This window comes from Cinclus cinclus, chromosome 2 (genome assembly GCF_963662255.1).
Source record: "Cinclus cinclus chromosome 2, bCinCin1.1, whole genome shotgun sequence".
Classification (NCBI taxonomy): domain Eukaryota; kingdom Metazoa; phylum Chordata; class Aves; order Passeriformes; family Cinclidae; genus Cinclus; species Cinclus cinclus.
This window is the reverse complement of record NC_085047.1, coordinates 35,809,696-35,826,433: the sequence shown is the minus strand read 5'-3', so window position 1 is coordinate 35,826,433 and position 16,738 is coordinate 35,809,696. Positions and strand designations below refer to the sequence as shown.

The 16,738-nt window shown below is 38.7% G+C and overlaps 1 protein-coding gene across 1 annotated transcript in view; it reads right to left on the bottom strand.

Moving 5' to 3' along the window:
* DLG2 (discs large MAGUK scaffold protein 2) overlaps window positions 1-16,738 on the bottom strand; it is a 966,698-nt gene that overhangs the window by 705,357 nt on the left and 244,603 nt on the right. Inside the window, exon 5 of the mRNA XM_062487504.1 lies at window positions 1,118-1,153. Within this exon, the coding sequence (XP_062343488.1) occupies window positions 1,118-1,153 (36 nt within the window). The remainder of the gene's footprint in view (window positions 1-1,117; window positions 1,154-16,738) is intronic.

The window sequence follows — 16,738 nt, the reverse complement described above, 5'->3', positions numbered from 1 at the left end:
TGGCATGGTGGGCCCGGTGTCCATCCGTGGTCTGCCCACAAGAACTTCTTCAATATGCATTCCTTTGCTAATTATAAATCATGTACATCTGTTCTGAGGTTTGCATTTTAGTGTAGCACTGTAGAGCTGGTTCTGAAACCAAATTAAAGTTGCTGAAGTACATTATTTGCACTCTTATTTATCCTAATACAGGAGGAATCCTAAAATCTTACTAAAGACAAGTGATTAGGAGCTGCATTAGGTAAGATGCCTAAAATGCTGACATTCATTAAAGCTAGAATGACCTTAGCTGAAAAATCAAAGTTATTATAGCATATGTTTGGGTTTTCTTTCCAGAAAGCTAAGTATTTAAAAGTACTAAAGCATAATATTAAAGCAATATTTGTAACATAGTGATTAGAATATTAGCAATAATAGCAGCACTTGCAGTAGAACAGGAACCAAAGCTATTTGCAGAGTGCTAAAATTTCACATCCAGAGACAGCACAAATGAGGGAAGATGACTAACCCTTAGCTGGGAATTCAATTGCCAGTTACTCTGTTTCACAATCTCATTTTGGAGGACAAAGTGCCTGAAAAAGCATTAACTATACTTACAGAAGTTATCTTTGTAGAAAGATACCATCTCCTGTTCCCTTCTGCAGGATGTTATATGCTAAATCACTTGTAAAACAAAACAACACAGGGATAAGCATCTATTTCTTACAAAAGACACACAGAATCATTTGCACAAACCTGAACCTGGACATTTTTCATCAGCAGAACCTAATAAGCAAAGCACATTTCGGATTTCATCCATAGTATCAGCAAAACATTAAGACAGAAGAAGAAAAACATATACCCCGGACTTTTCTTCCCCATGGATACTGTTTTACAAAATTCTTTCTCAGACACCATTTAGGAGCTTCCTTTTTGCCACATGGTGCATAGTGTAAACTGATGCTCCATCTTTTCCCAAGAACATAAACAAACAAATACAAAAGGAGTAAACAGCAGCTGCAGGCACCCATATAACATTTCACTAAAGTGTGATGCCTGAATCCCATTTAAAGGCCTCAACTGTGGGAGTCCACAAACTCCTCTTACTGACAGGCAGAGAGGAAGAACTTTTTTTGACAGGTCTTGGTTCACAGCAGGAAACATTCTGTTTACTCTGACACTTTATAACAGACATAATTAGTTCAATCTGCCTTTAGAGAAGTACATGTTTAAAAAGAAACCCAGTGTTATCCATTCTCTGGTTTGGAAGGGACCTTAAAGATTTTCCATTTCCTATCCCTCTTCCATGGGCAGGGATGCCACTCATTAGACCAAGTTGCTCAGAGCCCCATCCAACCTGGCCTTGAACAACACATACAGGAATGAGGCAGCCACAGCTTCTCTGGGCAACCTGTGCCAGGGTCCCCTCCCCCCCTACTCTTAAACTGAAGAATTTCTTCCACAGTCTAATCTAAACATATCCTCTTTCAGTTTGGAGCCTTTGCTGTTTGTCCTTTTACTACATGTCCTTGTCAGAAATCCTTTTTCCAGCTCTTTCTTACGCCCTTAAGGCACTCTAAGGTCCCCCCCCAAGTCTTCTCCAAACTGAAGAACTCCAGCTCTCTCAGCCTGTCTTCATAGGAGAGTTGCTCCAGCCCTCTGACCAGCTCTCTGGACTCCTCTGGACACCCTATAACACATTCATGTCCTTATATTCAGGGCTCCAGAGCTGGAGGCAGCACTAGAGGTGGGTCTCAAAAAAGCAGAGATCTGCTGGCCACGCTGCTTTGGATACAGCCCAGGACATGGTTTTGTGAAATACAAGGACTGCATAAAATACAAGGGTATGACTAGGGTGAAGAGAATATTTTTTTTCTTCAATGTATTTACTCCCAGTGTCAGACTGAGCTGTTGGGTAAAAAAATGTTGCCATTGCTAGCACTGCTGAAAGTTTTAAAGTTTGAAACACTTCTGGAAGAAATGTAGTGAAAATGATCATAGGAGAGTTAAGATAGCAAGCTATAGATTGAATCAATTTTAATACAGAAATACAGACAACTCTATGTATTATTGTTGAGCAGTTGAGTAGTCTTAAATTCATTAAGACAGGTACTTCAATGCCTGTATAAACTTCTTATTTGAAACACTAGCACTGCATGTAAAAGGTTTCCTTCTTTTATTCTCTGTATTCTCTGGATGATACTGTTCAGACAAAAACATTCCTTTTCCATCTTTACAGTCTCTCATAAGGAAAATCATAGCTTGAAAGGGCTGTAAAAGAAAACCAAATCTAATATCTGTTGTAAAGTCTGGATCATAGCAGCGATTAGTTGAATGGAGCTGCCTTTCTGCCTACCCTACAGCTACCAACTTAAACAATAGACTATTTAAAATGTTGCTTACCTTATAAATGCAGTGTAATTACTCATTCTAAGGAAGATTCAATCTGACATAAATACTACGTACACAAGCAAAATCATGTAAGAATTGTGCTACTAATTTAATTCATCATTCCTAATCCTGTTATGTGCTACTGATGGTTATCACCATTGATTTACTTATCTAGCTAAAGCATCTGGTATGAATTATGATGTAAACTTTTAAAAGTAGGCTTCAAAATTTAATACAAACTTAAATGGGGAGGAAATCACTGAGATATTTTTATTTTTAAGAAGGAAGAAACTGTGATTTTGAAAAGGTCAAAAATAGTCTTATGAGAAGTGACTGCAAAAAGGCTGTCATATGGTATCACCATATTATTTATTCAGTAACTCCAGAGCAGATGTGCTTCATTTGCAAAGACGAAAATCACTTTCTGTCCTTAGCTCAGGCCTCTGAGACTCAACCTCATCAATAAATGTTCTGCTGGCTGCCTCAGGTCTTCAGTGCAACACCAGAGCAAATCCCACAACCTTCCATTTATGCCTCAGCGATACCCAGGTCCCATCCTTATTTTCAGTGGGAATTTAACACAAGGAAACAATTCTGTTGATGATGTGCAAAATGGGGCAGAGATCTCCCCGTGCTCTCATTTAGTGATGTTGGTTCAGCAGGTTAATGGGACCAAGGAGCAGTGGGAAATGGATTTGCACCACTGAAGTGAGCAGCTGTGATTCAGAATGTATCAAAGCAACAGCTTGCCTGGGTTAGAAGTTATCATTCCCACTGAGTCAACTTTGTTTATAAATCCTCACTGCTCCTGTTTTCTGGATTAGCAATGCGGAATTACACACACTCTCCATAACAATTAGGCATGTTTGCATGGATAACCATCATGAATAAACCATGAAATCACTCACATTTGGAAGAGAAAGGACGTGAACAAATCCCCTCTGCTGAGAAGATGCAGTTCTGAATACGGCATGTAGCTGCATTCATTTGTCCTGTTTGTATTACAGTCACATGTGAAATTAATTATGTGAAGCACTATATGTCTATAGCTGATGATATAATAATTACAATGCAAATAAAAAAAAAAGGATGTAACAGTAATGCTCATGGCTTAAACCAGTAATTTGTTCTATCTAATAGAGCAGGCAAAATAGTATGAAACAGAATTAATGAAAAGTACTGCAAATTACATATTATAAAGACTTGTGCCTATTTTACAGCAGGTATGGAATAGGAACTGAAACCCAAGAGAAGCCAGGCGATAGGGCAGATTACATTTGTATTTCTGTCTTCTTGGTCCTAGGCTACTCAAAGTGCTGGAATAAGCCTGGTGTAATTAATAGCCACAGACTTGGCTACTGGTTGGGATACAGTGGCCACCCAGCGCTCTTCTACAAAGGCTTTTTGCAAGAGAAACTTCTTAAATCTGGGGGGGGGGGGGGGAGGGGAGGTAAATAGCCTTGAGGGCTCTGTAGTATCTCTGGCATTTTTACATGGCATGAAATAGAGGATAAAGATTTCCCCCAAGTAATCACTGAAAGATGATGCAATCCTACAGTAAATTATTGCTAATATTTTTAGAGCATTTCTTTCCTTACCTACAGGAAGAGTGCATCTTGAATTCTCTGTGAAGAGCTTATTTTATTTTCATGAACACTTCTTCATAAAATTATAATGACCTAGGATTCAGACTTGAGGAACAATTGACATTCTTCCCATTGAATAAAAACTAGGCTCTTGTTAGGGGTACCCAACCTCATTTCTACTGGTGTTAATCTACCAAATGGGTTAGCAGAGATCTTTATGTCTCTCCATAGACAATTACTATCAACATTTTCTAGAGTGGATCTGTATAGTTCATTCATGATAACAGGCTGAGGTCTTGCACTCCATCCATGTTGTTTCTTCTTCTTCTTCCAGACAAACAGTGAGCATTTTCCACTGCTGTCATTTCTTGCAGCAAGTACAGTATCCATTTTCACAGCCCATCTCAACCATCTGGGTGCATGGATTCTGCATCCAGATAAAAGTCTCCAACTGAAAAGGTTCAAAGCTGTTGTCGGTATTCACCACTTGGGTTTCATTTTGACACAACATATTTTTTTCTGTTTAGATACCATTTAGCTACTACAGCTGGCTGTGTTTTTGCTGATAAAAGGTGATAGAAAATGTCCTGGGAGTAGATCACTACAGGAAAAAAACGTAGTAATTGCTGCTGGGCTATGTAAGGACATAGACCTTGCTGACAGAACAAGGTCCAGGAAAGGTAATGTAAGACCTACAAAAACACATAAGTCCCCTGTGAAGGACTTCTGTTTTCTCTTATTCTCAAAACTGCCTGACTGGTCCTAACATTCTTTTCTGTTGATAGAAATGTTATATAAATTACTGCTACCACCCTCTATGTTAGTTTTAACACCAAAGGCAATTCATTTAAAGACTACAGGACCATAATAGTCCACTTTCTCCTTCTTTGGAGACACATTTTCTGAATGCAGAAGATTAAGTCAAAGTAACCTTAGTGACTTAATGAGAGAGCAGCAATTGAGTTGAAATATCAGCAGAGGTGTTATGGCTCCCAGTTCAATATGTTGGCCTCTTCTGAAGTATGCAAGAAGGTGTGTGCATGACCAATGCCACACTCAGAGAGTTTTAAAAGTTTCTACTGGCATGCAACATTTTGGCAAACCTTTGGAAAATCTGGGAGAGTGAGAGAAGATAATTTTTACAAGTATTATTGTTTTTACATGGAATGTCAAACCATTTAATCCCCAAACCTGTTGCTATTTTTGCAGAGCATTTTTTTTTTTGCACTTTCACGGTTAAAATGCTTTTCATTTACTATTTTCACCATGAAAGTTCCGAAGCCAAAAAAATACATGTTTTGGAGGGGGGTTTTTTATCTTAAGTCATTACATGGAATTCCATGATAAAAGAAAGTAGGTTTGTCTGGTTTGGGGTTTTTTTTCTCCTCTATATTCCTAACTTGTTGATGTTCACTTTTAATGTCTTCCACATAATTTATTTATCTTATTGTATTCTAAAATGCTGTGATCAGAGGTCAAACTGTGATCAGTGGTCAAACCAGTACTGGACAATGTAACCAAACCTCTGTCCCCCAGCCTTGGAGAATGCAGGAAAAAATCTTTACTTAAGGAACTGAAAATGAGCTATTAATTCTGAACTTAGCTTATTATTGTCCTCACAGAGAGTGTGCGAGGAGCATGGCTCCCTGAAACCTCAAGGCAAGAAAAGGTTCCACATGGAGAGAAGGAGAGTAATGCAGGTTTCCCTGTCTTCCCTACATTTAGGTTTCCAGAATAATTCACAATAGAAGACCAGGTGTGAAAATGTGCACTAAAGCCATGTGCAATGTACTGCCTTCAGACCATACTTGCTGCTATCTCACAATTTAACACCACTTGAAAACATCTAAGGAAACAAGCACTGCACAATAGCCTGAGCCAAATCTGACTGTCAGCAACAAGGAAACATAAAATGATTTCTCAACACCACTCAGATTGTAGCTGTTTCAATACCCATCACAAGAAGAACTGTTTTTTCCTAAGGCAAATTCCGCTTTTGCAGGTAGAAACGTGCCTTTCTTTGGATGTCTTTATTTTAATGCACTTGCAGTTAGCTCTTCAGAGGCAGCCAATGAATATTCAGTGCACCTTCGACCTGCCTGTACTCTGAAGTAATTTACACCACCACTTACATAAAATTCACATTTTTTAGTACTCCTACTGTTAGTATATTTTTCTTGGAATCATAGAATCATTAAGGTTGGAAAAGACATCAAGTATCATCGAGTCCAAGCATTATCCCAGCACTGCCAGGTCCATCAATAAATCCTGTCTCTAAGCACCATGTCCCCATGCTTCCTGAACATTTCCAGGGACAGTGATTCCACCACTTCCCTGGGTAGCCTGTTGCAATGCCTGACCATGCTTTCAGTGAAGAAATTTTTCTTAATATCCAATCTAATGGTTGGGAATGTGTTTTCAAGGAATTGTGGTTATGGTAGGTAAGTAAATCTTAGGAGTTCTCTGCCAGATATTTAAACAGGAGAAACAGAAAAATAAACTTCAGCCAAATATATCAGGCATTATAAATTCCCTCAGAGAACTGAAGATGAGAGACACCGTGTTCCTTGAGTCCAAACTTTCAATTCATAAGGCCTTACTTGAGGGACAAAATTTCAGCACTGTGTTAATAAGGTTGGCTGTTTTTTTTCTTTTTCTTCCTTATTATTATTAATACATGAAGTACAAAATTGCCATAAATCATCTTACTCATTGACCTATGTATGACAGCAAAAAGTAAATAGTGCAAAATTGTAACATAGAATAACTTTTTCTACTTTTGAACTTGTACATTTGTCACTTTTCCATTTTTTTCCTCCTTTTAAAGTCCTTCCAAACTCTCAGCATCCATGGTGTTTTGACATCAGATTCCAGTGATACCTTCAGTCATATATCCTTTCATCAGATTTAGGAGAGTGCCTTTCAGCTTCCCTAAGTGCCCCTTTGGTGGAATGCGTAGAAAAATCTTGAGACAGGCAGAAATTTATCTTCTTCACAATGTTTAACATTGTGGCCTCTTAAATAATGTATTTCCTAAAGGAAACAGCCCCAATCTTTAAAATCTCTCATCCTGAAAGCCTTTTTGCCTCTACTCACTAGTGACCTTCACATAAACAAAAAGCTGATGAATTTCGAGAGAGGTACAATAGGTTTGTTGTTGCTCTAGGCTGATAACATTTTAGACCTAACAAGTGATTATAGAAGGGGGGAAAGCACTTCTTTTTTATTTGTTTTTAATCTAAAGTGGAATTGGTATAATCTGGTAAAGAAAGGAGAACAAAGTAATTTTTTTTTTCTCCTTGGAAGAAGGAATTAAACAGGGCAACAAGAAGAGTTGAACAGAAAAGCAGATTAGCTATTTGAGGGGAGAAATTGCTGAACATCGGGAAGATTCTATGGAAAACACAGGACAGTGGTTTCCAGATGATGAGGTATTTGAGTAAAAGAGACTTAGGCTGGGACTGCGTTGCAAAAGGCAAAGGGAAACAGAAGACAGTGACACAACTCTCTGGAATGATGAGCAAGGAGAATAGTGGTCCCTAAATCAGACTGGAAGGGCAAGATGGAGACAGACACATTGAGGACACTACTATAGTGGTGGGAAATCACTCTGCAATTTTTGTAGAACCAAAATCAGGCACCATAATTTTCTGGGCCTTTCTGCTATCCTTTGCTTCTAAACAAAATGTGCTAGAGGCTCACTGACATAACATTGTTCTGATATTGTGTTGCCTTTAACTCACTATGCAAAGGCAAATTCTCAGGGGGTGTAGTAGTGAGCTTCTGAGAGGCACAGAAAGGAAAAGAAGGAAGCAAAAATTGGAAGAAGATCTGGAAGATCTGAAGCAGTAAGGCTAGCAATGTTTTTGAGTTGTGTATCAAGGTACTCCCTAAAAGATGTGCACTGCAAGAGAAACAGACAGAATTTCAATGAAAAAATATCACTGCAGGCATCAGAGACACAAGAACCATGTTGAAAAGTAGTGATACATAGAAAAGTTTGATGCAAAGCCAGAAACTAGCATCAAATGTCAGCAGTGGAGAGATTGTAAGTGTGTGAAGAGACAGAACCGTGGCAGATGCAATTTAGGCATAATAAAACTGAAATGAGTAAGACTAGAACAAACTAGGAAAACCCAGAGGTGATTCACTGCTGTTGACAGTTGGCAAGGAGAGAGAAGGGATACTTTTGTTGGGCATTAGGGGATAATATGAGGGGCTGAAGGGGTATTCTGTCCAGCCAATTGCAAGATCAATTACAAAGGGCTTTGTCCACTGAGGGTAAAACAGTCTACGTAGTCATTCAGTTAGAAAAAAAACATTACCTTTTCTTCTTCTCCCACACATTCTTTATTGACTGCACATTGCCTTAATCATAAAAGGGGTTTTCTTTTAGAAGCCCTTCATGTGCAATCTTGCTGGGAGCAAGCTGCTCCCATTGATACATCACACCTACCCAGTTGCTGTGACACTACCTCTAGCCCTTGTTTTCCACCATTTTAATTGCTCTTGCTTTCACTCACCCTTAGTCCCCCTTAGTCCCTAAATTTTGGTTAGTACCTAAATCCTGTGCTAGGGATTCAACTGAGTTTAGCAGGTGATAACAGTGAAAACTCATCTTTCAGAGAGCCATTGTTTCCCCACAAGATGTAAGTACCAACCTTATCAGCTGCGACTGACAAGTGCTCCTGCCATCGGTGTTGGCAAAAGAACAAGAAAACCCAGTGGAAGAAAAGGAGAAGACCCTGAGGAAACTATGGAACTACTTTGGAAAAGGTATTCAGGAACATTTTACACATTGGAGAAGACACCCACAAGTGAATGATCACCCAGGGATAGTCTCACAACTTCTCTTCTTGACTGACCATTGGAGAAAGTTTTTCTTTTTTCTCTTCTTTCATTTTTTTTTCCTTTTCCATTAGAGTTGATGTATTCCAGCAAACTATGCATCAAAAAATAAAAAAGTTTGAATATTTTTTCATCATCGTGTGTTAAACTAAATCCTGATGGGAGACAACCCATACATTCATGATTTATTAGCCTGTCAAGAAATCTTTAAAACATTTTTCTGTATTAAATATATAATTTTCCCTGAAAACAGAAGACAGCAAACATTCTCCCTTACCTTAATTCTGTTAAAATCAATTACATAGCAACAAGCTACAATTAAATCCAAGCTCGTGTTTAGGTTGAGAAGTATTACATTTTTGGTGTGAAAAAGAATGAAATAAATATTCACTTAACCATTCAAACTTTTGTGGAATTTGACCTCTTTAGAAAATCACAACATTTAAATCTACTTGGGAAATTATCAGGATCAAGTCACCTGTTTCAGTCAGACAGATAAGAGTGATTAGATCTTCACAGGTTCCCTAGTAACCAGCTTCTAACTTTTAAAAACTTGCTAATTATCTTAAACAGTCTCTGACACTTAAATTCCTTGCTAATTTACCATGCATTATAGAGACATAGTAAACTTATTGTGGATGTACTGTATAAATATCTGTAAATTATTACTCAGTAAATATCACCCTAAGATGCTTTAGGGACTCTGTTACTGACAGTTTTTCGTGAATCCCTGGCAGCAGTTCAGATTTTTCAGAGCCACACCTAACACTTCTAGGCTCACATTCAGTCTTCTTCTTCCTACCCAAGTGTACCCCTCAGACGATCCCATACTTCTGGGTCCTTTTAGAGGTTTAGGATTCAGTCAACTGTTCAGCTGGACACCTGTGTGTGTCTAATCTCAGGTGAGCTGAACTGGTTTCTCATAGAATCACAGAACAGCTTGGATGGGAGACTCTCTTAAAGAGCATCTGGTTCCAAACTCCCTGCCATGAGCAGGGACACCCTCCACTAGACCAGGCTGCTCAAAGCCCTGTCCCAACTTTCTCAATAATTTCCCAGAATGGGGCATCCACTGCTTCTCTGAACTACCTGTGCCAGTGCCTCACTACCCTCTGATTAAGGAATTTCTTCCTAACATCTGATCTAAATCTCCCCTCTTTTAATTTAAAACCATTCCTCCTTGTTCTCATTTATCTAGATTTGCTGTCTGATAGGGACCAAACTCAAAGAAGACCCTGTGCTTCAACCTAAGAAACTTAACATGAATTTTTCTCTCTCCCTCTCTTTTTCTCTCTCTTTTTTTTTTTATGTCCTTGTAGCACCTGCCTACACTGTGAAATCTGCAGAGAGCTCAGAAAAGAATCAGACCTAAGTATGCAGCCCTTAACTTTTTCTCTCATAATTTTAAAGCAATTAAAATAAAATACAGCAATTGAACACCATTTAAGTAATGGGCCAATCTACCAGCTGGGCAAGAGAGAAACATGCTGCAAACAGCTCAGTGTAATTGCTCACTGCTTATTTTTTGTATATTAATTAAGTAATTTAGAAGCAAGAACCAAGATAAAAACAAAGGAAAACAAATTGGATGATCTCACAGTCCCACAAGCTCTTGCTCTTGCCTCGTCTCGAGGGCATCTTGGCTGACCCTTCACAACAGCTTGTTCCTCCTCCCCACATTTTCATGTATTCCTTCTGTTACGTGCAAAAGAAAATGAGAGAAAGAGATGCCTGACCAGCATTAAAAATCCCATCTTTCCTGCTTGGAAGGACAGGATTAATTTTACCAGATGGAAATGTCTGTAAGAGAAAGACCTACATCTCAGCTAGTCACCTAAGCTTTTTCTGGCAAATGGAGAGAAACTGGCACTTTCAGGTCACAATTAATCTCATCCCCATGTAGATATTTAAACTAGGTCATATGAATCATGCCTTAGAAGAGACAATTCCTCTCTACTGACACTAAAGGGAGCCTGAAATCACTAGATATAGATGTTTACATTGGTTATGTCTGAAGTTAAGTGAGCTGGATGCCACCTGAGCTCTTCAGATAGTTTTCTTGCTTTAGAGGCAAAATGCCTAATATTCATCTTTTTGGTTACACACGTGGCTAGAAACAAGTATGTGGCCTTTGTGTCACTGTTTCTAATAGCCCAAGCACTACAAGAGATATATGAATGCATCATCTGATTCACTAAAAAAGCAGGTTTTCATAAGAAATTAATAACATTTCCAGAGCACACTGCATAGTACATGAAAGTGCTAATCAGCACTCCCAATAGCTTCTCAGCAAGAATTCAGGTTCTAGGCTTCACATATCATCTAGTAAAAATGAAATAATCTTTCAAAGGCTCAACGCTTCCCTTTTCTAGAATTATGCAGTATTACTTACTTTCTAATAAAATCACATTTCATATAATGGCCAGTCAGTCAGTTGCTAGTTGATATCATAATAAACTAAGGATACTAAGGAGACCAAACGGTATTGAGTATCCAGAAACACATTTCCTGCTTTCCAGCCACTGGAGATGGTGGAATACAAGAAACCATCCCTTCCATAACATATTTGTTTCTCTCACAATTTATTCACTTTCCATTTAAACTGATATATCCCTGTTTTATGAGAAGTCCAATCCTTCAAGTCTTCCTGACTTTTTCTTAGTACTTAACTAGAGATAAATTTCTAAATAGGAACTTAAACAAAGTCTAGGTTTAAAGAGATTTGTTCCTAGCAATTTCTATTGTGCTAGTCATGGCTAATTAGCCAAGCACTTAGCATGGAGCTGCTGGTAAAATAGATACTAACTTATGAAGAACAGAAATGCTAAATCAATGGAAAACAGATACTTTCAAGGTAAATATAACCATATATTTTTTCTGATAATATTATAAATTTGACTGGCACTGGTTAAAATATTGGTATAATATGCTTAGGCTTCTGTAAATCATTTAAACCAGCACTTCATGGCATTTTATTAATAAAAAAAATTACACAGTACACATTCAATGGATTAAAAAGTATCTAACTGAAAGGAGTCAACTAGAAATAGGAGAGTTGATCACCTGTGTTTGGTGGGATCCTCAGGGACTGATCCCAGCCCTATGTTTTACAAATGCTAACCAGGCTGGGAGAAAATTCAGTCACTTACTACTGTCCAGTTTCAGCAATGACAGAAAGGAGGTATTGTAGCAAGTGGTACTAAAGACAGGTCACTGATACAGGTCACAATTATATTATAAAAATATAATTTTTAACACAGACAGCAATAAAGTCCTAACTCTGGGAACAAAGCAACTTTTCCTTACAGGCACATTCCAGAGAGGTCTGGTGTAAAGCAGATGGCAATCCTGCCAGTTGTGGGGCAGGACATGAACTCCCAGTGCAGCCACCTGGCTGAAGGAGCCAGCATCACCCTGGACATGCACTCGGTAAACTTCTGTGGGAGCCAGGACATTTATTACTTCTGCACGGGGCTGCAATGCTCCAAGGCTCCATTCAGCTGTGGCAGGCACAGCTCAGCATTCCTGGTGTGCAACCAGGGGAGAGCTCAAGGACTGGTCATGAGACAGATGAGAGCTCTGACAATCATGCCTTGCAGTAAGAGATACCAGGAGCTCAGTGTATTCATTTAATCAAAGAGATTATCAGATGATGTCTTTGCTGTACCCAGAACTACTGACAGGGGCACAACCCTTTGCAGTGGGCTCCTCAGTCCAGCGGATTAAGAGGCAAAAAACTGAAAGGCATTCAAAGCTGGAATCTGAGACTAGATTAATTCAGATTAGAAAGATAGCACATGCCTCCAAAAGACTAATTAACCCCTGGAAGAATACATGTGTAAACGTGTGAGAGGTTCTGATCATCAAAAATTATTCAACAGAAAATGTTTTTATAAAAGGCAGGGCAGGTGTCAAGAGATGGATCCGTCCTCCAACAGCACATGTTATCTATAGAGTCTGCTCTGACAAACCAGAGTAACCGTGATTGTTCTGCACGACTTGAAAACTTGGCCACTTGATGTTGTTTGCAAATGAAAACTGAAGTTTTCGAAACAAATCTGACCAGGCTGAAAATCCTGTCCAAAATATCTGCAAATACGTGCGATGTATCTACAATATTTCTCTTCATCTGTCCTGCAACTCAGATAAAAATGCTTTTCTGAATTTTGCTTCTCCAGTTAATTTTCCTTTTCAGAAGTTTTCATGGACCTCTGTGCTATCGAAGGCAGGAAAGCCTTTCTAACTACTCTGCACATTCCAGTTTGAAATTTGAGAAGTTTACTTCTTTGGTGAGCATGAGACCGAAAAAAAAAATTGCTTTATGTGATTCAGATTTTGGGAAAAAGTCTGGAAGCTACTCAGTTATCAGGAGAATTTCTGTTTCAAACACTTAGATCTGTCTGGAGTAGCAAGGGGAAAAGTCAGCCACTTCTTCCTCCTCGCCTGAGAAAACAGTGAAGGCCGTGCCTTTAGTAATAGGATTTTTTTTCATTCTGTAACTTCTGCATTAGCCATTAATCTGTAGCCATCACATTATTTTGACATGTAAACACAGGTGGAATGCAGACTGCCTGCGCTGAATGTGTTCCAGAGTTAATTTCTTTTGTGTGAGTCCATAAGAGAGGAAAAAAAATATCAGTTCTCCTTTTGAAAACTTCTTTTGCATCTTTACTTGCAAAAGACACTTTCTGTGTCTCTCCAGCTGTCTGTAAGGATATGACAGAAGGAAAGGAATGGATGCTTCCCCTTCTGAAAACAGATACAAGCATTTCATGCATTTATCCCATACCAAAAACATGGGACCAAAACAGCTTGGCATGACCAAAATGTACATATACAGCCAGCAGCAGTAGCATTAAGAGAGGACACACCTATGAAGGCCACCCTGGAAAACACAACCTGCCACTCAACCACACACTATTCCAACCTAGCACCAACAAATGGGACAGGGAAAACAGATGAAGTTGGAAGTGGATTTAGATAGAAGACAACCAGGAGAGATCTCTGGGCAGCCTCTAATTGTGGCAAGCTTTTGTCAACTCCATCCATCACTGATTAATGGTCTCCTGCACTCCTCCCCATACAGGTAATAGGAGCCACAGAGTTTCCCAAAAAAAACCAAAATAGCCCTTTTACTTTTGCCTGGAATCACTACATTTTGTAGGCAGCATTGCATTCAGGATTGCTGTTCTAATTTCTATGCAACCTCATAAAAATCACACAAACACTGGCATCTTAAGCACATAGGGCAAACCTCTCAGCAGTGATTTAATGGTAGAGGATTTAACTCTTCATCATTTTTATGTAAACATAAAATTGTCACATATGGACATGATATTATATTCTAGTTCCCTCCACATATTTAAAATCCAATAAATTCAAATACTTTTGCAGTCCTAGATCTTTTCTAATTCTCCTCTTAAGAAAAGGCCAATTATATATCTCTGATAGGAGCAGCTCATTAGATAATCTCTAATGAGTCCACATTAAAATGGGAGAGACAAAATAGAACTGAAATATTTTTGTCAGTATTATCTATCCAGAAACTTCTGAATTAAGAAATCAGTGCCTAGCTTCTTCTACACTTTCCAGCCACTATTTTTGTGACTAACTCTTCTAAGTTTAGATGAGTGCCCCTTAACCCCATAGCAAAATATTCATATTATCTTTGAGTTAATAAAGAAATCTTAGTAGTAGATTTAATTCCTTACGCTGTGTTGTCATTTTAGCATCTCTGTACCTATTCACACATTTGTAAGGGCCTTTAAGGGAATATTATTTTAGTCTATGTGTTAAATATAGTCCCAGTCTTATTGTATCTAGAAAACCAGAGCTGCTGCTGTGTTATTAATCTAGTCTAATTACTTCTTTCATTCATAACTTGTTATGGTCATGTACTGTAAATCAGCACTTGAAGCTGAGAGGAATGGTAAAGTATATGCTTAGGTATTACAAATGTTTACAAATCTTCCCAAGTTTGATTTTAAAAGTGGAAAAATCAATCTTTAAGATTCAAACAATGTACTTCTTACTTAAGAAAGAGATATTGCTTGAACAGTATGAGACTGGATTCAGATTTCCTGATGAATTCCTATTAATGTCACTGGTGTGACTGCAAAGACTGGGTCAGAAATGAGAACTTTACCTTTTTTGAATCATAAGCACAGGTAGCACTGCAAGCTACCAAAAGACAGAAATGCTGTGTTGTTGATGTCATAATTTAGAGAGACCTTTCTCTGTAGAAGTTGGTCCAAGAAATCACTACCTCCTTTTTTTTTGCAATGAGTTATGACTTCCCTAAAATTCCATCCTTATCTAGCAAAAGGATGACAACAATACAAACAGCTCTGCTGGCTGTAGTTCTTGAGGCTAGATCCCACAGGTGTTGCACAAATCCCTTAGAAAGTTCAAGGTCTTGCTTATTTTACAGCTGAGGCAAACATTTTATTAGCAGATGAAAAGATATATTACAGAAATGCATCTAGATAGTCACAACCTACACAGTATTACCCTTTTCCTTATCCTCAAACCTCTCAGGGTGGAAATTCCACACCAGCTTTGTTTGCTTTCTAGTACTAACCCACGTTCTGCTTTGGTATCCTAAGGTAGGAGAGGGACTGAACTTCGACCTGCCACCTGTAGCTATGTCTCTGCAGTTCTGTGTAAAGTAAATCAGACTGTCAGACATGATCAGAACTACAAAAAGGAGTAAACTCAAATAAAAGTTGCTTATGAGTCAATCCTTAATTACATTAGGAAAAGTGAGAAACCAATATTTCCTGCTTACTCCTTATAAAATGCTACATCAAAGCCATTCCTGTGGCTTTTGAACTGTTCCTCACTTCATCGAGAAGTGCTAGATGATGGTGCATGATTGAACATTTAAAGGAGGAAAATATGCATAAGAAACCAAGGATCATGTTTGGAAGTCTGTGAGAGCTTGAAGTCCTTTTCCACTTCAGCTCCCCTTTGCAAAGAATACCATAAGAGCACAGCTGAAAATGTTCAGCAATATAGGCCCAAGTCTGAAAGAGCCATAAGCTCTTTTCCTTTGGAAGACCAAAACAAATCTTGGCACAGGTGGCAAAATATGGGATATATACAACTTAATTGTGCTATTATATCGTCAATATAGACTGGCAGAGAGAAGTAATTACAGCTGTGTGTAAAAATGTAGACAGAAGTCAGAAGTCCAGTTGTCATTTGTGACATTTTATAGCTTTGGGCAGTGAAATATTTTGCTACTTGTTATTATGCTTCCTCTGCCTGTACAGTTAATCCTTAACTTAGGTTGCAATTGGAAGCTTCTAGTTAAAATAATCATTTATATTTTTGCAATGCAGGTGGGAAAAGAGGATGAGCACAGAAAGGGTAAAGTGATTAAAGGATCCCAGCTCCCAGCACCCTCCACAGGCCATGCTCCATTCCTACCCCAAAAGGTCCTCTCCATCATCTGAGATCCTCAAAAAGTGACAACTCATAGGTCAACGCTTCAGTCATAAATCACATCACAGTAACTGTTTGACACAGGCATAATATTTTAGCTCCACAGTTTTAGATAACGCAGGTAGCCCACAGTTAGCAGCTGTAAGGAAAAAAGCTCTTTGTTAACCCAGTGTTCAGGCAGGAGCTCAGTTCTGTGAGGTGCCAAGTGTACCCATTAACATGAAGACAGCCTTAAACTCCTGCTGAAGTAACTCTGAACCTCCTGGGAAGCCTTTGGCACTTCAGAGTCCAGATCTGAAATCACAACACTCTTTACATGAAGCTCTGACGACCCCAAAGCCAGTGCTGACTGCTGCTGAGGAGGAGATGTTTCAAGGTGAGAGAGCCCAACACTCACATCTAGTTCTGTGCTAAAGTACAAATGGAAAACTTCAGCTCTGCTACCCAAATTCCCAGAAGCACCAGCTGTGCCTGCAGTAAGACCCTCA